The sequence below is a fragment of the Cyphomyrmex costatus genome, unplaced genomic scaffold (genome assembly GCF_001594065.2).
Source record: "Cyphomyrmex costatus isolate MS0001 unplaced genomic scaffold, Ccosl1.0 scaffold666, whole genome shotgun sequence".
In the NCBI taxonomy this organism is placed as follows: domain Eukaryota; kingdom Metazoa; phylum Arthropoda; class Insecta; order Hymenoptera; family Formicidae; genus Cyphomyrmex; species Cyphomyrmex costatus.
Window position 1 is genome coordinate 21,782 of NW_017280229.1, and position 20,903 is coordinate 42,684.

The 20,903-nt window shown below is 29.5% G+C and overlaps 2 protein-coding genes across 2 annotated transcripts; one reads left to right on the forward strand and one right to left on the reverse strand.

Moving 5' to 3' along the window:
• Positions 1–6,297: 6,297 nt before the first annotated feature.
• On the reverse strand, positions 6,298–9,605 carry LOC108780067 (eukaryotic translation initiation factor 4E type 3). The gene is made up of 6 exons (XM_018547654.1): positions 9,415–9,605; positions 7,832–7,952; positions 7,177–7,284; positions 6,923–7,045; positions 6,739–6,838; positions 6,298–6,678 (listed from the first exon to the last, which is right to left on the reverse strand). Exons 1-6 carry the CDS (start codon positions 9,561–9,563, stop codon positions 6,644–6,646), a joined length of 636 nt encoding a protein of 211 aa, XP_018403156.1. The 5' UTR covers positions 9,564–9,605; the 3' UTR covers positions 6,298–6,643.
• Positions 9,606–12,473: 2,868 nt separating this feature from the next.
• Positions 12,474–18,830, forward strand: LOC108780069 (uncharacterized). Its single transcript, XM_018547656.1, has 6 exons — positions 12,474–12,500; positions 13,689–14,040; positions 16,854–17,047; positions 17,565–17,759; positions 17,913–18,155; positions 18,681–18,830. The coding sequence occupies exons 2-6, from the start codon at positions 13,836–13,838 to the stop codon at positions 18,825–18,827; spliced, it is 984 nt and encodes a 327-aa protein (XP_018403158.1). The 5' UTR covers positions 12,474–12,500; positions 13,689–13,835; the 3' UTR covers positions 18,828–18,830.
• The last annotated feature ends 2,073 nt before the right edge of the window (positions 18,831–20,903 follow it).

Here is a 20,903-nt window from a genome sequence, read left to right on the forward strand (position 1 = left end):
TTGTAATAAAACTTTCATAATAATTTTAACTTAAATATTATTTTTTTTATGATAAAGAATTCTTGCAAATCAAGCTTAAAAAATATATGACAATAATTATTTGTGCACCAAATAATAAAGTAACATGTGCACTTTTTCAACGTATTGTGTTTATATATAATAATTATCTCTTGAAAATAATTTTAATTTAATCATTTTGGTACGTAGAAATATAAATGCGGCTATAGTTCTGAATTACTCGACTTGATGACCCTGCTAAATTAATGGCAAATCCGATTGGACGCACTAGTGCGCACAGTGCATATTATGCCGTTGTACCCTGATTTAATTTGAATGTAAAAGTAAAATGCAAATATTTCGAATTATAAAATACATATTTTACCTAACAGCACAATAAAATGTATTGAGTATTTCACAATTTAACCGGTTTTTATGTTTATTTATAAACATATCTTTAAGTTAATTTGTGTACGACGACTTTAATGTGCACCAGTACGCACTGAATGAGTCCAATCGAATTCGCTGTAAGTTAGTGTTAATTTATGCGTGAAGACCTTTTTGCCGGAAATGAATCGACGCCTCATTACTATCTTTCTCGACAGGATATTTTGGATAGTCATGAAATCAATTCGTAAGTTACGGCTTCTTCAACAGCATCGACTATTAATTGAATGTTGTAGTGGAACCAATCTGATTTTGACTAAACATTACATAAAATATCGTTGTCTGCTTCCTGATAAAATCTGGAATTGAAATGGGCGTAACGATTCACACTTCATTTTTCGACGTTGCAAATATATTTAAAAATATCTATTTTATAATGATTCTCCTATCTCGGGAATAAATACGATATGGAAATTTTTTAATTCTCAAAATCAAGAAATATTTTTATAAACATCAAATCTTGAAAGGTCCATTAAAAAAATAATAATATAACTTTAATGAAAATGATATTATATATCAATAGCATTATTTCAATTTAACATAATTTTTTGTTAATTCAATAACACTATAATGATATAAATATCTCTTGCTCTTGTTTTAATAAAAAAAATTTTAGGTTTCATTAATACTGTTATTAATAATATAATTAAAATAATGATGTTGATATAACATTTTTAAATGTAATACTATAGGAGATTTTATTCTCTATGCTTTTGAGTTTTACTTTTTGCGCAGAATTACTTCCTTCCCAATTGCGGAGCATCAGAAATTTTAGCTTAGGTACCATATCATCATACTTCCAGTTTCAACATCAGGCTGACCACGAAAATTACATAACTTAAATTTAACCGAATGCCTGTTCGACACATTTGGGATAATATCACGCGATCACAGCGTTGAACGTTTCGCGCAACAATGATTCCTGTGCCCATCGATCGCAACGGAATGCAGAAGGACGAGAAAGCGGAAGCTGGTCAAAAAGGGGACTGATAATCATTTCCTGTTTTTCAATTTCCTTTTTCATTACGTCGCACAGTATACAATTTAAAACAATAAAAACGTTTTACTTGATTATATATATAAATATAAACAATATAACATTTAATTTTACTTTAACACTATTAATTGTTTAATTAAAATAACATAGATAGATTTGATTTATATAGAAAAAGAAAAAATATTTTTAAATAAAAAATTAATATATAAACTTATGAAATAGTATGTATTATATATTTTTTATGTTTTATTTCATTTATATTATAAAAAATCGAATAAAAATCCTTATTTATAAAATTCACTAACATCTCAGATAAATCTACAATATTTCAACGAAATATAATAATAACAGAACATAATCTATAAAAAAATATGTAGAATATTTCTATGTAAGTACAACTAAATATTTTTCCTCGTCTTTTACGAATACAAAATTTCGTACATCGATATCGTACAGCGATACGTAAACAGCACGTGCGGAAAGCCACGTTCCGGTCGATGTAATCGTTACCGGATACGCAGGGGTTTTCAGTTCAGTAATCGATCGATGACGCCGTGGTCAAAACATGTGAATCTGACTGAAGTCGTTACATTAACACAAATTGTAGAAGTAAAAAGAAAAGAGAGATTCCAGTTTCGACGATCATAATTTCTCACCTTTCTTAGAATGCGGGAATTCGTACAGGACTAGATCACATATTCGTGTAATTCTGTCTTTTTAGGTCATTGTACCATAACGACGACAAGAGTAACGAAGAGTAATGATAATGATGACGATAATGATCCAATACGTCTACGATCGCTCTTTGTAGAAAATATTACGTTATAAATTCGTGAAAATCAGCTGGAAGTTGTTGAGCATTACTGGTTGACCTTCGATGTGTATAATATTAAAAATAACAAAAAAGAAGAGACAAAAATCGAAGCACACAAGTTCCAGATGACCGCCGATGAGGACGATGGGCAATGATCAGTGATTACACGGCCGTAATTTGCAAATATTAAATAATACTGATTGTAGGATGTCAAAAAATTACTTATAGGAATTTTACAAGGTCGTATCGTCGTCATCGTATCGCCATTGTCATCGGCATCGTTATTGTCACACAAAGGAATGTAAAAACCGACGATGAGAACAATATTATGGTTGATTAATAGCTGGTAGAGCCTGATAGGGAATTCCGCGAGATGGGCACGTCAATGTGAATTAATAATTTATTGAGAGAAGCAATTCGAGCGCGCCGCGCGGGGCAATGAATAAATAAGAATCCCATGTGACGAACGTATTTATTTTATTCTGAAAAATATATAAAATCACTCGGCCTCTGAAGGCCGTATCTGAATATTGTCAAATAAATCACAAAGCGTGAAATTACCGATATTACTTCTACGAAATGGAGATAAAGTATTTACCGGCGATCAACAAGAAGTTGAATTCCACGAGATTCATTTACGATATCTCAACGTGATAAAGCACGATTTCACTGTCGGATTTGTTTTTTAATCATCGCATTGCATTGTCGAGCCACGCGCGACGGCGCATGACAACATGACACTTGTGAAAATTGCACGAATAAAAAAAGTATCAAATATAAAAAAGATTGGTGGAACAATAGTAGAGATAATAATAGAACCTTTTCGTGAAAAATTCCACGAATGCGAAGAAAGCAAACGAACGTAGAAAAATTGCGGAGCATATCTTCAAGACATGTTTTTTTACACTGAGAAAAAATTTTAGTTGAAAATCGATAAACCAGAAAATTCTGATTTGTTTATTTTCTCAATCCGAATTCCAATTAATGCAACCAAACTCTTTTTCCAGTATAATGCTGGAAGTACAATGAAAAGCAGGCAATAGGAACAAGAAATAAAAAATTTTAATCTATCAAAAATCATGTATACTATTAGAGAATTGACGCTTTTTATTGTGTCTCTGATTTAATATATAAACTGATTCATGTGTTTGTCGATGATACAATCATCATCAAACGATCTTGTGTAACGCTAGAAATTTTTATATACATTAATCATTAATAGGTATAATGGAAAATATATGCAAATAAACAGAAAAATAACATCTAATTAGGGAAGATCCTTTTTTTATACTTCGCAGTGAAGATCTCTTAAAATTTCCTGTAAGGCCTTTGACTTCTCTGATGACGCACATAGATCCGAAAAATTCCGATTCAATTTTTGAACACAAAGGCATGTAACAGTATGTCTGCCGATATCGTGTGCGTTATACATATACGAACGTAGCCTACGTGGCATGACGTTCACAACACGGCGCCATTCCACACCACGGCGCAATCAGGAAATCCCGTATCGAGGCATTCTGCTCGAGAAGATCCTGGACCGGCGGTCCTGGTCAGACAGTTAGTTGAATTATAATGAGCGGCGCGTGCTAGATTGGTCTGATGCCGAGGCAGCGATTGGAATTAATCTGCCCAACGATTTAAAATGTCTAATTCCGTCTTCTCGCAGCATAGACATAAAACCGGTAGATCGTTCGCGAATAAACAGAAGCATTTATAATACAAATAAATAAAAGCGCTACATATAGTCGAGACTGCACCATGGTATCTAATAACATTTTTATATGAATGATTAAATACATTTTCCAGTTCTTCAAATTGTACAGCTGATCTTAAAATGCAATTCTGAAGCTCCAGAATAGTAACATTAGTATTTATATTCTTTTTTAGGAGACTGTTTGGGAATTTTGAAATTTCTCATGAAGTTATTTTTGCACATATCAAATTTTATTCTATAAAAAATGACGCATAAGAAGCTTTTATGTTACAAATTCCTCCAAGAGGAAAAATCGGTCGCATGATAAAAAGAGAACACTGATTTATGCGTAATTTAGTCATATTATACTTAATATATATGTATCGCAATATACTTTTAAAATTACTCTGTATGATTACCAGAAGTCAGAAGTTTTAGATAAGAATTAAATTATGCAATTCAATTACGATTACATAATGTTTGAATTCATGAGAAAAATTCTCAAAGCTAATTATAGTTCATAGCAGAAGGAAGTGGTTTAGTGATGAATTGATTATAAGTGCTGAGACTCTTACGAGAATAACTAGTCGCTATTTAAAGATAATTATTGACGATGAGTCAGATGCGGGAGAAACTTTTATGCACGGGAGTAATGAGACTCCGAATCGGTGTCATCTCTTTCTTGCAAACCGGGCATTCGCGATATCGCTAATGTTCACATTTACGTTAACGCAGTCGTGCACACGTGCCTCTTATACGGCAAGGTCGTGTGCAAGGCCGCGATGCGCCGTGATTTAGTCGTGTATCTCAAAATCGAAAAAGAAGACTCGCAGGCTAACCGTGTTCGACGAATACCTGTTTCTTTTTTTTTCATTACGGAATAGTTCCGGTTCTGTCTTCTGTACATAAGATGGTCCAAATGTATAGTCCAACTGGACATAATCTCGCGCGAAGCACTAAGTTAATATTTTTTAATTAGAAGTAACTCTTTTTTACCTCCGGTCGAATTTCCTACACTAATATCGCTTGAAAATAAAAGTGTGTCTTGATAGATAAAATAAAATTTTTGTTGTACTTTTATTCGTAGATACCGCACTTGCCATTATAAACACGTTGGTCTTATTAATAATTAAATTTTAACTTCAATATATAACTTCAATAAATTTAAAAAAAAAAAATATGTAATATGCGCTGCATTTAATTATCGTAAGAGTCATTCGTGTAAACAGTGTGAACGATCGAATTTTAATGTTTTTTTGTGACACTCTGTTGATATGTGACATAAAAGTCAAAAAATGCAAATTAGAGACATCATTTAAATCTGATTTAAAACTAGTCTAATAGACATAGGTTGCAACAAACTTATGTTTTATCTTCGAGAGATATCCTCTTGTTGACGTCAACGTGAATAATATTAGGGAGCCATAAAATGTTAACTCGGCGCCAAGTAGTCGTGTAATGTTATTGGTTTTCTAGAAAGACTAATTCTAAACATTCAAATCTCTCTGTTTTTCAAGATGCTTCAAGGAATTCAATAGAACGCTAAAGAAACTCTAGTATCTGTCATTCAAAGGTTCATGATACTTAATCCAGACAAGAAATTCTCTATTTTCTCTACGGAGAAAATAAAGATTCTTTCTCGCTGTTATATGAGACAGAACCACATTCCTACACCTAATTTCAACTCCAAGCTAATTCTTATATTTTCGATTCACACATTCTTTACATTAAAATGTTCTGATAAGTAATGTCATCCAAGAGAAGGATTCATATTTTACATTAGTTGTTATTCTTCTTAAAATAAAATATTATAAGCAGAGAGTATTAAGATAAGATAATTTGCAGTAGAAGATAAACTATACGGTACTGTTCTGCGCGTAAACACTTTCTTCAGATCTTCATCAAATTCAGGGTCAACACCGGATTTCTATGCATGTTAACAGACATGCGTAATCACCTTGTCATGTGATTTCATTATTATTTTCTCGAGAATTTTAAACATTTTTAATGTATCGTTGATAAATTTTGGAAGGTAGCTGTAATGAGTTGTAATCAATAACGCAACAGGAGGTAGGCGCCAGACATCTTCTTTCTTCCTACGCAATTACATTTTAGTATAAGTGCGTAGTTTACCGCACATATAACATGCACAAATTAAGAAAACACGGCTTGCAAATTCCGTAAACATTTCAACTGACTTAATCAATAATCAATCATCCCCTATGTTTCGTATAGACCATATATGATTATAAGAGTATGAAAATTCGTATCAAGGTAATATTTCGAAATGTTATGGCGCTCTTATCTAAAATTACGTTGCTTTAAGTAAATATAAACACAAACACATAGTAAATATAAAAATATATTTCATGTTTGTATAACGGTTACAACAGCAATTCGATTTGACAAAATATCGAATTCAGTGCGTAACGCATCGGATAATGCGCATTTAAACAAAATTCACAAGTAACAAACTTTTAAAACACGTATACATGTATATAATGATAACTCTCTTTCTCTCTTCAACATTTTCTGTGTTCTGAGTTTTACAGAAGGGCTTTTGTTCATATTATTCAATAATACGAACATTATTTATAGAACACGTAAATATATGTTCATTATTGTCATAATCTTATATAATATAATATATTTAACAATTCAATATAATCTTCATCACAATGTTGCTGTATATTTAATGTCTCCCGTACGCATGGTGGGATTTATGAGCTAAAAAAATTATTTTTTAATTATAAATTTTCTTATAATAAAATAATATTAGGCACTTACGTTTATAAAACTCTCCCAAGAAGTTTACGTTAGGCACTAGAGAGTGAACTTTAGGTAAAACCGTAGCTTTTGATACTAGATCAGCGTTTACGTTCCAAATCTAAAAGAATAACACATTTTTAATTCTATTTGATAACGTTTTTTTTAAATACTGCTGTATATACTTGATTCACGACGTACGTACTTGAATGAGATCCTCCCTATCACGGATAGATACAGTCATGCCACAAATTTCATCCTCCTGTGCTACATCTAAAGCAAACTGTTCCCCGATAGCTGCAAGTACAACTTCTTTCCATACACATTCCTAAAAAAAAACCAAATATTTGTTAGACAAAGACTTTAAATATTTATAAAGTCTTGTGCAGGAAAATAAGAAAACAATTATTTGAACAAAAATTTGTGCTCGTAAAAATATTATCATATTAGAATATTTACGGTATCATATTTATGGCACTTCAATCTCCAGGTACCACCCTTTTGATTCACTTTGTCTTCCCATAAAGGATATCTGTCATCTCTCATTAAATGGTAACTGTATTTAACCTGACGGTAAAAATAAATAATTTATTGTAAAATATAAATAATAATTTAAATGATAAATAATAAGATAACGTATCATAATATTGTAAAATAGTATAATCAGATATTAAATAGTATAACATAATTTAAACAATAATATAATTAATATCAATTTTAAATATAGTTGATCTATAACAATTTGTACTTTACGATCAATAAAAAACACTCTACAACACAAAATTAAAGTTTTTCTACTAAAATAAAATTCCTTATGTAATATAAATATACTTGCATATATGAGGATGATAAAATTTTTTGTCACTATCAATTTTTCATATTGTACAAAGACTTGTTATGTTAATAAAATATAAAAATACAAAGTTTTTTTCTTTCGTAGAAATATATACATTTTTTTTTGTTAAAACAATTCAAATAAAAACTGTTTTTATCACATAAAATTAGTATTCTTAATAAGTTTTTCATTTAAACACTATAATTTAGCGAAATTAATTACAACAAATATAAAACATAAAAGAAAAACATTTTTTCTGTATATAGATTTTCATCATACCTGCATATCTCCAGCATTTGGTATGTTATTGAAGACTGCCCAGAAAGTTTGAACGGTGTTTACAGTGTAGATTTTCTGCAAGTTGTTTTTGTATTCCTCGGCAGTTGTACCAGGGATGGCTCTGTTAATTTAGTAATTGTTTCGAATTAGCACCGTGTTTAAATTTGTGATAGAAATAATTTGATTCTTTTGCATCCGCGTGTATATAAATCTCTCCAAAAATTCAGTAAATAATAATAAAAAATCTCAATTAAAACAGAAAAGGTAAATTAGACTATAAAATAATAATGTTTACTCTTTGTTTAGTTATATATTATATGTATACGTACATGATCTGATAATAATTCTTAGAGTGCAGCAATAGAAAAACATATATCAGATAACAAAGTGTCATATTGTATCTTTCGAAATAACCTTCCAAATACATTTCACATATTTTATTTGATACAAAGCTTAAAAATATTTTTTAAATTGTTGAAGTTGCTAAAATTACCCATTCATAGTCGAGTATGGCTTTTTCGGATTTCATCCTGTTCCCAAACCTTAAACATTGAAAGGTAACAATTTTCAACACATTTAAGATATACAGAGAAATGTGACGAGTAATTGGAATAGCATTCAAATTACAAACTTTAAAAGTTTCAAGGTTTAGCCTTAAAACTTCACTTATCAAAGATATGTGAAGCGTATTGATGTTATGAAGAAGATTACTTTGAAAGATAAAATATAATAATTTGTTATCTGAGATGTTTGTGTTATTTTATTGTTGCAATCCGAGAACTTTATTATATTAATTAAAGTATTAGATGTGTGTCAAAAATAAATGTTGATATGATGATGAAAAGCATTATTTGAAACAAAATATATAATTAAATTATAAAATATATAATATTATATCATAAATATAATTATTTATGATTATCTGAATCCATCAGTGCTGTCACATACACAAATGCAATAGTTTTTTTTAAATTTCACAAATAAAAATCAAAAAAGAAGGTTATTCTATTTTGTGTCTAAACATACTGTGTTAGTATTATTTATCTATGCAACAACAATTAAGTATTTGTTCAATAATAATATAACATGTATAAAAAATATATTATAAAAAACGTACATATATTATTTACCTATTATCTATTAATTTTACTTTGAGAACACTCTGTATAATCGTATAATTAAGTCCATAAAATTCCCTCGAATTGCACACAATGATAACGATAAATGCAAGTATCGTTATTTATTAATAGAACACGTAAATATGAATGTATACGAATGAATTTTTTCTCTGTGACGCAATGGCGGTTGCGAGAACAGAAGAGTGACGTGCATTTATGAAGATACCGTAAAGAATAAATTAATTTTGCGCTTATCTACATTGCACTTTGGACTATTTAAATAAAGGGAAATAGCAATCTCATCGACGTCGGATTGATGATTTTTCGACAGCGCTTCTCGTAAGCGTCGTTTGCAGTGTCAACGTTTGACAAGAGCGACGACAATAAGATCGAGATGCACCATCGCGTCGGAGTGCACTGCATTTCGGAGCGGGAAAAAGAAAAAATCACCGCGTTTCCTCTCACTTGTCGAGCCAAAAGGTCCAAGGCGTCTGCAACGGAATGCCGGAGTCCTCATCTTTCTGGATTACATTGACGGCCTCGTCCGACAACACCGGTGTTTTCAACAGGTCCGCTGAGGTGCCCTCCTTCGCTTCACATTCCGCCGCGGCCATGTTCGAAACGAACGATGCAGCAGCGCTACAACGTCTAAAATCATGTGATGATCACCGTTGCCGTCGCTGTCGATGACTGCGGCGAGAACCGATGACGTTTGTCGACCGAGAAAAAAAAGAAAATGTAGCGGTGGACGCGACGGAGCGCGGAATGTCTCCGAGACCAGCGCACTTCGATGTTGCGTTTGAAGTTGCGGATGAAATTCCATCGAATTTCGCGAACGTTTAAATCAATTCTTGGTCGATATTCATAATTAGTTCTTATATTCAAGATCGTCTTAAGTTCAGTCTTAAGATGTCATGAACCAATCAGAAAGCCGCATTAACATCTTAAGACATTATACTTAAGACAATCTTGAGATAAAGAACCGACGTAAATACCGGCCTTAGTCTCTATTTCAAATATATTCTTCGCTTACATAAAGCTGAATAGAAATTTTCTTGAATGTTATCACTAATAAACGTTAAATCTGGAAGTTTTTTGGATTAATACATAATTTATGTATCATCATCTTCAGTTGCTAATCATCTTCAATTACATGAGAAACGTGTAACAGTTATTAGAAAAATCAATATATGTCGCATCTCTTACATATAAAAAAATGTTTAACGGTCTTTTTTAATTTATAGAGGTTTTTTAAAATGTTTCTGATTTAGTGCATTCAAACTAGGAGATCAAAGAAATATTATTTAAAAAATATTTGAAATTTGAATTTCCACATATATATAATTCAAGATAATTGAAGAGCATTGACATTATCGACTGTTTCTAATTTATAGAAAAATGAAATTTTATAAAAATATAATTTAACGTATATAATAATATATATACACACTTACGAAAGACGAAATAACTACAAATTGAAAAATTAATTACAGAATTATTTCCTGAATATTTCATGTTGGATATTTAAAAACGGTCGATAATGTCAATGCTCTTCTGCATGTCGTGTTAAAAAAAACTTAATACAAATTGTGTTGATATTGTTTTGCAAGCTTCGACACAACGATGATTTGAATAATAAATCTATCTGTGATACATATTCCAATATTAATAAATTTATCTATGACATTTTACTTCAATTATAAAATAATACTTAAAAATATTTAATATAATGTTGAAGATGTATTCCAATAAATATAATTGCAAAGAATTATTTTTATTTCCATTCTTCTTTCTCCGCATATATCGATTTAAATTACAAATTTCACTAGCAACAAAAGAAAAATGTACACATGATCTGCTAAAATATTGTTAGCTATTCATTCCCTGATAAAAATAAAAATCGAAGCATATAAAGTCGTATGTAATAGAAGCGTAAACGAAACTTCTAGGAAGCAAAAATTATTATAGAACGATAAAACGTAAAAAAGAAGCGTTTACGCTCCTCCTTTTGAGTTTCAATTTCCGCCTCCTAGAAGTTTCATTTATGCTTCTATTATTTGCTCATTACATTCGACTTAGGTTTCGATTTTTATTTTCATTTTAGGATTATAATTTTTAGATCACTTTGTCTTCAATTGACTTTAACTAGCAACAAATTTTTCGAGCTGTCGTGTCTACATGCATGACTTATGTAGATGAACGCCGGACAATATCTTATAATATTATGCAAATTGAAAAAAAATGTGTACACTCTCCAAGTCATGTGTCATCACGGCGCATGCGAAGACATGCGATGCTTTTCTTATGTAAAAGAGTCCTAGTTCTTCACGCATTGTATTTTTGCTCTTAGCAGAAACTACATGTTGGTACCTAATATTAGTAATAACGTTCGTTAATAATAGATAAGTCAATCCACCTTGGGAAGAAGTTAATTTTTATAATCCACATACACGTTGTGCTCGGCATGTGTATAGTATGATTGTACATATTGTTTCATAATTACTAATAATGTAACAGATACATTTTTTCATATATGTGCCATTTAGCGACTTCACTTTATATAGGTCAGCAAATAAACAAGCATTTTTTTATCTACTTGTTTTTTTTCTAAATGTTTTACTCCATACGAATTTATTTAGAAAGATTAAACGTTAATATTAAAAAAAATTTTTTTTAATTATTTTTTTTTATATTTTTTTTTAAGAAAAATTTAATTTAAAAAAATTTTTTAAGTTTGTCATTAATATTTAACTGACGGATATCAAATTCACCCTTGTTTAAAAAAAAGTAGTTAAAATAATTATTAAATTAATTATCGAAGCATTATTTATTTTGCCTTCGCCAACAACGTGACTAAAATTTATAATTACACATTGTTAATTAAAAAAATTATAAATGTGCGTATAGAAAAAAAATACAGTTCATTTTCATTTCGTCAATATATTTTCTTTCATCTTCTCTTATATTCAATAACAATTGTTATATCCAATAAGGAAGAAAAAGGGATTTATAAACATCAAATTTTAATTAAAAAATTTAATCTATAGTGTACGTAAAAATTCCATTATTAGATAGATTATCCGTCGTAATGAACTATCAGGCGAATCGCCTCTCAAGAATTTAAGTTAAATTCGTTTTCTGTGGAACATCCTGTATAAGCACATCGACACAATATATAGACAGACATATACCTACACAGATAGACTTGTTTCATAGAGTATCTTCAGGCTCACAGTGCCGATGGCACTCGTTGATATTCGTGGTCGGGATACGGCACGGAGCGGCGACCCTCGCTCCTTTCGCGTCTTTCATTTCGGAGATGTCCGAAGGCATCATCATTTGTGAATGGGAACGATGTTTTGTTCACCGTTGCTTCGCGAACCGTGACACGACACGCTCACGTAAACGCCCATGCTAAATTTATCTCGCGTATCGAAGCCGCATGATGCATTCTTCTAGTTTATTGTAGCATCGGGCTTGTCACACGCGCGCGTACGAATTGTGCTACGAAACGAAAAGTTCCTTGTGTATGTTTAGGCGCCATCCTGTCGGTAGGTTTAGGACGTTGACCCTTTAAGGGACTTGCCTGCTAAATTGGTTGGCGCGTGTAAAAGATTCAACAGAAACACGTCCAGTCGAATAATGACAATCTAATGGTAATCTTCGCAGGACGTACAAAACGGAAGTTTTGAAAGATGCAGCGGGAAAATGTTGCATTAATCACTTTTCAATAGAATACACAAACGATGTCGCTTAAAACATTTTAGTCTACTTAGTCTAAATTGAAAATTGTACATTACAGTTTTGAGAATAATAGAGAAAATAAAAAATGAAAATAATGTGAAACGCATGCTGTTTTTTATTATAATATGTATAAATAGAAATTATCGTGTAACTTATTTATTCGTAACTATACATAATATATATTAATGCACACTTTATATATTTAATGTCTAAAAAAAGAAATATATATATGAAAAATTTTCGTGGTTTAGATTTGTCTTTTGAATTCAATATTGAATTATTTTAATTAATCGATTTTCGTTTTTTATTTTGTAACCTTGATGATTAGCGTTTTTATCTTTGCTTCTTGCTTTTTATCTCTAAATATATTGATTTTCAATCATCATTAGTTATCAAATTATAATCCTGACGTGTTGAATTTCTACAGTAGAATTTATACTTTCGTTGGAGAGCTAAAGAACTGTAATTTGCAATTTACGGTACTGTATGCGTATATTATTTCATCACTTGTGTGTGTATAACTATCATGGACATTTCACGGGTATTGAGTTAAGGATCTACCGGTCGTTTATCAACTCAGAGTTTATATTTTTATACCTCATTTTTCTGTTTCATTCGATTTTCGTGAAGGTCAATGTTAATGTAAAACAATTTTAAATACTAATTTAAACTTTAGACGGAACTGTATACTGCACATATACATGCCTGATAATTGTCTTATTATCGTATGCTCAGTAATAGATTATCTCATGCGTAATAGATTTTAAGTCGTTATTAATTTAATGAATTCGTAATCTATTTTTCAATTTCGTGTAATTCCCACGAAGACTAAAACGTAAGGAACAAGATAACTTAAAATTTCATCAAACAAACCGAAAAATTGTGGAAATCTTTTGCTATATTTATATATTTTATAATAGTTCGTAAAAAAATTGTTGGACTGCCGAATAGCTGTAAACGAATATAACACTGTTAATTATTTCTGCCGAAAAAAGGTTCAACGCAGTAAATGATGTTTAAACGTTGATGATAAGCCACGCGTAAGTAAGAGTTTGCGACATCCTGTCGAGTCACATTTCGCTCGCTCGTGGTTACGTGGAAGAAACGACTCGGCATTGCTCTTCACATTGACACCCAATGAGATGCAAGCAAACGCATATAACTACCAAAACGTGCATAGGCAAATGTCAAACTACTGTTCGCGCCGAAAGTGGATTTTACTGATCGCGCTTATTTCGTGCATTGTTGTCGCTGTTTTGATTACGAAATATCCGCGGTTTATTAACAATGATACAACAGTACGCGATACGTACCTGGATAATGTATCCACAGATCTCTATCAAACAGGTGAGAATCTTTTAAAGAATGTTCTTTTCAAATATACTTTTATCTTTAAGATCAGATGGTACAATTTCGAACAGTTCTAAATGAAATAAAATTTGAATCCAATTTTGAAGATGTACATTTAATTTTTTTTCCTATTGAGCTGTATCTTCCCTCTACACAAGAGATCAGAATTATCTTGAAATTGGATTCAAATTTTATTTTAGAATTATATCATGTTCAAAATTGTACTTACAATAAAGAAATAATTCTTTACTTGAAAGGTAATAGCAATATATATTCTTCTTATCATTGTTACAGTGCTTCATACATGGTACAATTTTTCCAGTGGTAAGTAATTCTAATCACTTGTAAGTTATTTTGAACGATACTTAATAAGTGTCAATGTATTGTAATCTCTATAGTTTCAGAATACGTTTTGTATAATAAACAGCTAATTGTGTAATTGCTTATTACAAATTAAAAAGAACTAATATGTGAAAAAAAGACGGAAATATAGATTAATATTCATGTTTTTACAGAAATCTTCATTTCGAGAAAATCATACTTAAACTTATGGAAAATTACATCACTCTCATATGTTATTGTTATTCTCTTACTAGACCGTGATACTTGTAAATTTAATTAACGAAATGCGATCCAGGCATCTAGCATATATAATTTTCATATCACGTGAAGGTACAGCACGTCATTCTGTACGCGCTTACGCAAATAATAACCTTAATGGTAAAATTACTAACCACGTATTTAAAATATGAAGTAATAAATAAAAGTCATATTTATAATTACAAATGTAATTTTAAACCTTGACATTTAATTGAAGTTTAATAATAATAGAATTTTAAAAATATGAAAATATATAAGTTTTGTTCATGTATTATAATGCAGAAGTATATTTTTCGATTTATTTATATGTAATCTGTTAATTAAATGAAACAAATTATTAAATGAATTTATTAAGTCTTCACAAAGTTATGTGACATTATATTATATTATAAAGATTTAAAATATATATGCTTTATTCATGCATTGTGTTTAATACAAAATATTTCGAAATTCGAGCGTAATAAGATTGTAGCATAAAAGTCCATGAAAAATTAAATAATAAAAATGTATGCCCCATTTTTTAAAGTTTAATTAATATCCTACATGTTAGTTAAAAAATCATTTGTCTGTATATTGAACAATGATATTAGATGTCGAACACTTTAAGAATAACCAACGCTAAACAAAACATTGTCGATGTATTTATTTTATAATACTACCGCACAGTTGTAACATAAATGACACTTTTTAACTAACGTTCAAAATTAGTTAAAATATCTTAAATTTGGTTATCTTCTTTAACCTAGTAAACCTTAAATCTTTATCATCAATTAAAAATGTACAAAAGTACGAACTCTCCAAATTAAAATCAATATAGAAATTAACCGTACGAATAAGAATACAGCGTTGTTAATAGTATGCAATTATATAAAAGCACCCAAGATCTAGCTTGACCGTTACGGCATGTTCTCATCGATATTCGTTAATTATAATCTATAATATTAGATCAAAACCATATAAGTAGATAAAATGAAAAAATGTAAGTGTAAATATATACATATATCTCATTATTTGTGCGGAACAAAATCGATTTAAACATCGCCTAAAAAGGCTAAAAATAGAAATATCGAATCCGTATCGATAAAGCCATATCACAAATTAACCAGCCGATATTTTATTGTATTAATATTTTTGCTCACAATACGTTGCGGTACGATATATCAAGATTTTTTTCTGTATCGCCCATCGCTAATTGGTATAATGTTATTTGATCCAAGATTTTAAGCTGCACTTTCAATCATCTGATTAATTCGTACTATGGGTTTTGAATCTTTATTTTATAAAAAAAATGACATGTACTTTTATTACTTATTTTTACGAACATTCATGTCGTAATCTTATCTTTGAGAATTTCGAGACACTCTGTATGTATTATATACTCACTAAATATATTATATAAAATTGCGTAATCCAATGTGATTGAAGTTTGGAGCGCTCCAGGAGCGAAAATTCAATGTAAGCTTACATTGAAGAAACAGACAATTGACGATCACTCGTATATACATGTGATCGAAAATTTTCAACGTATGTTCAAGAGTTCCAAATGAAAATTAGAAAGTGCGAGCATAGTATCTGAGAACTTAGAACATTTAGTAATCCAACTGTTTTGTTTATCTAATAAATTTATTTTATTTTTTTTTCAAGAAATACGATTAAAAATTTAATTAGAAGTAATGAATAAAGAAATTTGATTAGAGTAAATAATATATTAACGGATATAGTGACGCTCCATTAATAATGAATAATCAATGATCTATGAATCACTATTGATAATGAATCATGTATTTTATCTGTTTACTTTCAGAATAGGTCTTTTTTATAAACTAGTATAGACAAGTTCTTTCTTTTTAAAAATGTCAGGAGACGCGGTAGTGTCTCCGGCCATATTCAAAAACTGAAAGACACTACATATGTATATATTTTAGAAGTGAAAATTAAGTAAATATGCATTTTATTAGTTTTTTAATTAAAAGAAATAGAAATTTTAATATTGTAAAAGAATATTAAACTACTTCTGCTATTCAAACTTAATTTTTAGTTTGCTTAATATAAAAATAATAACATATATTTTTTATGTTGAATAACACGATACACATTTATTTATATTGATACCCAAATATCAGAAAATATAAAAATATTTATATTGCATGTACAGTTTGCAATTTCCATTTCTTCTAAAAATAACTAACAATAATAATTAACTATTTTAGATGAAAAATGGTACAATAAGAAGAATATATCTACCTTGAGCTCAGAATCCTTTTATGATTTATTAGCCGATATTCGTCAAAATTGGATAATATGGGATCATAATCCAAAAAAATCATATGTGCTACAAGAACCATATGTAGAAGATCCGTCAATGGGACAGTCAACTGCAATACGTGAAATTTTCAATGATAAGGTAAAATAATTATTACAATTTCATGAGAAATGTAAGGAAAATGTCTTTTGCAAGAATAAACGATGGAATGCATACACGATAACTCTCTAAATCTCGTGCAGTAAAATCTTACTTGAAAATATAACCACTTTTCCTCAAAAGTGGCAGATTTTCACTCTTTTTAGAGTGAGATTACTCTCTTGGAATGAGATACTCCAAAAGAGTAAAACCTTAATTTCTTTTTTGAAGTAATATCAATAAGGTAGATAGATAGATATGAAATTTTACTCCAAAAAAAGATTGTGAGATTTGAATCCTTTGGAATGAATCTCATTTCAAAAGAATCAATTTTAATTTAAAAAGAATGGAAATCTGCTACTCTTAAACAAGAGTGACAGAATTTTCACTCTTTTTTCAAGACTGTCTCAAATTTTCAGTCTCTTCGAGTGAGATTTTACTCCACGAGATTTAGAGAATATGCTTGACCAATTTATTATGTTATTAATAAATATCGAATTTTATTTATTGCTCTCTACAGAAAAACGGATTTTACGTAGAGTGTGGCGCGTACGACGGGGAAATACGTAGCAACACATTGTTTCTGGAGCGGTTTAGAGGATGGTCAGGTCTCTTGATAGAAGCTGATCCTATCAATTTCACGAAGATGTTGCAAAAGAACAGAAGGGCCTATCTCTCGCCAACGTGTCTCAGCATTACTAAGAGTCCTACGGTGGTAAGAAATAACGATTTGTGTAAGGATTTGTCGTTAACATTGAGAAACATTTGAGAAACAGCGCTGTCGCGAAACTTGAACACCAATTTTTAACTCGGCATATTGGACATTACATGAATTTCGAAAAGTTTGGTGAATCTCACGAAATTACAGGCATCCTTTCTCATGGCCAGAAATATAGGTCGTCTACATGAACCCGAAAACACGACAAAGGATATGCCTGCAAATACGCTCGATGTGGCTTACACGGGTAATCACGTCCGCGTGCAATGCTTTCCATTAACACTTTACATCGCCGCATTAGAAATCAAAACGATCGATTATTTCAGCCTTGACATTGAAGGCAATGAGATCGACGTATTAGAAACAATACCGTTTCACGAGGTGGATATAAAGGTAAGACACTTAACTTTGGTAATGCATTCTGAATCTATGCATTTGTTCAAGTAACTGATGTTCACGGTATGTTTTCTTGAAAGTATAATAATATTTTTGAGGAGTCTACGGTTTCTTCAAAGAAATTACATGGTTTGTGTGGGTTATTTCTATATATAATAAATTAATAATCTAATTGTAATGATACACCATAAGAGAAGTACGTGGTTGTTAAGCAGTGTTTGATTAAAGGGATGAGACTAGAGGGAACTATGAGGCCTTAATTATATCTCACAGTCTCAGTGGACCACCCCCCTCTCCTCCCTTTATCTTTTCTCTCCTTTAACAACGTATATAAAGGAAATTCTCCTGAGATAAGAGAAGCTTAGTATCAGATTGCTTCTCTCATCCTGATGAAGTAAACTGCAATTCACGAAACGTTGACATTTAACGACGTATCAAGACACGGAACCCGCATAGCTTTTTTGTGAAACGTACTTAATATTTTATGCAATACAATTATCATGACAGATATACATGTTTCAGGCTCTATCTGTGGAGTTCATACACAATAAAAAAGGAAAAAAGTATCTGATCGATATGATGGAACGTCAGGGATACTACGTTTACAGTTTGGTCACGCATTCGGACAACTTGGCGAACGATATTATTTTTGTAAAGCGCGACATATGACGAATTAATATGGATAGACAAAAATTATATATAAAAAGTAATAATCTAATTATTTAAATAATGTCTAATCCCATAATATTATTAAAACAATTTAATCTATTTATCATACCAGTCATAATTATAACATACATTGTTTCCGTTAAGAAATTAATATATCATGCAAACAAATATCTGGAATTGTGTGTTAACGAAAACATTTTTTTGTATTAACAAGATGTTTACAAAATTATGTTTTTATAACTCTATTCTTTTAATATTTTTATGACTGTTCTATATTAATAAAATAAACTGCTTTCTTTTCTACTTTTAAGTTTCTGTAGGAAATGTAATAACAAATCACACACAAAGACTTTAATTTATAATAATTTAACAATACTTTAATTAAGAATAAATTATAATTAGGAATAAATAGAAATATAAGCGAAATTGTATAATCGGGAACTGATAATCATACATGATACAGTGTATTTTCTGTACTTGATAAAAATTAATGACATTTCGTTACAATTCTCTCGACATTTTTTGCAAGTAAGTAATATACAATTCTGAAAAACGTATTGCTCTTTAATTATTCTAATAGTATATGAGCAGCTTGAGAACAATGTTTCGGTAAAAATAAAAAATAAGAATTAGTATACGTATATAGCTGTGCATTAACATATACATATTAATATTTTTACACTAAGAAAAAAAATTGAATTTTAATAAATGTTTTTTTGAATAATCCTAGCGGAATATTTACTTGCGGTAAATAAATGCTTAAATAAATAAAAAAATAATATTAAATTAAACTATGATTCTTATATCTGATAAATATGTGTTTACATTTATTAAATATTCCGTTAAAATTATTCATAGAAATATTTATTAAAATTTATTAAATTTTTTCTCAATGTAAAAATTGATTCAGAAAGCTATATTAAAAGTTTATATCATATAATAACACGGAAATCGCTTATTTTAATTAATTGTGTCAATAAAATATATCTGAATATTCTACAGGTTTACTTTATAACAATTTCTATATGTTTTATATTTTAATATTTTATAAACGGTAAATATGTGTGAACGATGCAAACATCTCTCTTTATTTTTGAAACTATTCCAACAAAAGATACGTTAAATTAGAATAATTTTGTAAATTATTAAAATTACAAATTAAAATAAAACATATTTATTGCTCACATCAGTTACTTTATTACAAACAATAAAGTTATTGCGCGCGCACCAGAAACGAATTTCTTTTTCTCAAAAATTTTATAATTGTAACAATAATAATGTAATTCTCAATATTACGATAATAAATTGAATAAATTATATATTTCTGTAATATACAATTAAAAATTAATATTTTAATTATTTAAATTTCGTGTGTCACAATCGTGTTATTTACTTTTACGTTTAAAATTCAGATCAATAATAATCTGAATATTTCTATTTTTAAATAATATTAATTTTGACAAGTTGTGTTAAAATTGCGAGAGAATTGTTAACATGCAAATGTGCAGATTGTTCTTAAAAAATATTAATTTGCATTAATTTAAAAGAACATTTTCGATAATTTAAAATCAGAATTTATGCATTTTCTCTCAATTCTTGATGAAATGAATTTCTTGATAAAATACAGAAGATAGTTTCTTTCACAAAAATATATATTAGAGAATTAATTCCATAATTACCTGACATCGGAAATTAAGCGATTGGAAAACAGATTTTTAGTAAATTTAAAATAAAATTCGTTTTGAAAGAACATTTTATATAGCTTTGATAAATATTTTATATAGTTTTAATTATATATATCGACTGAACGCATTTAACACTTAACAGAAGTAATTTATAATTTGATAAAGATTTAATTTTGGATCTATCAATTTAACGAGAAAAAAATGGAGAATTTCTGAGTTATATTTTTGTACAATATTTTACAAATATATTAGTTCTTATTACGATAACATGTTTGCAGATAAATGAGTCAACAGAGAATAAATAAACACCAATTGAACATGTTCGATTTAGATGATTCTCTTATATTTATTTTTTACTGATAATTATATTTTTATATCTAACTATACTGTA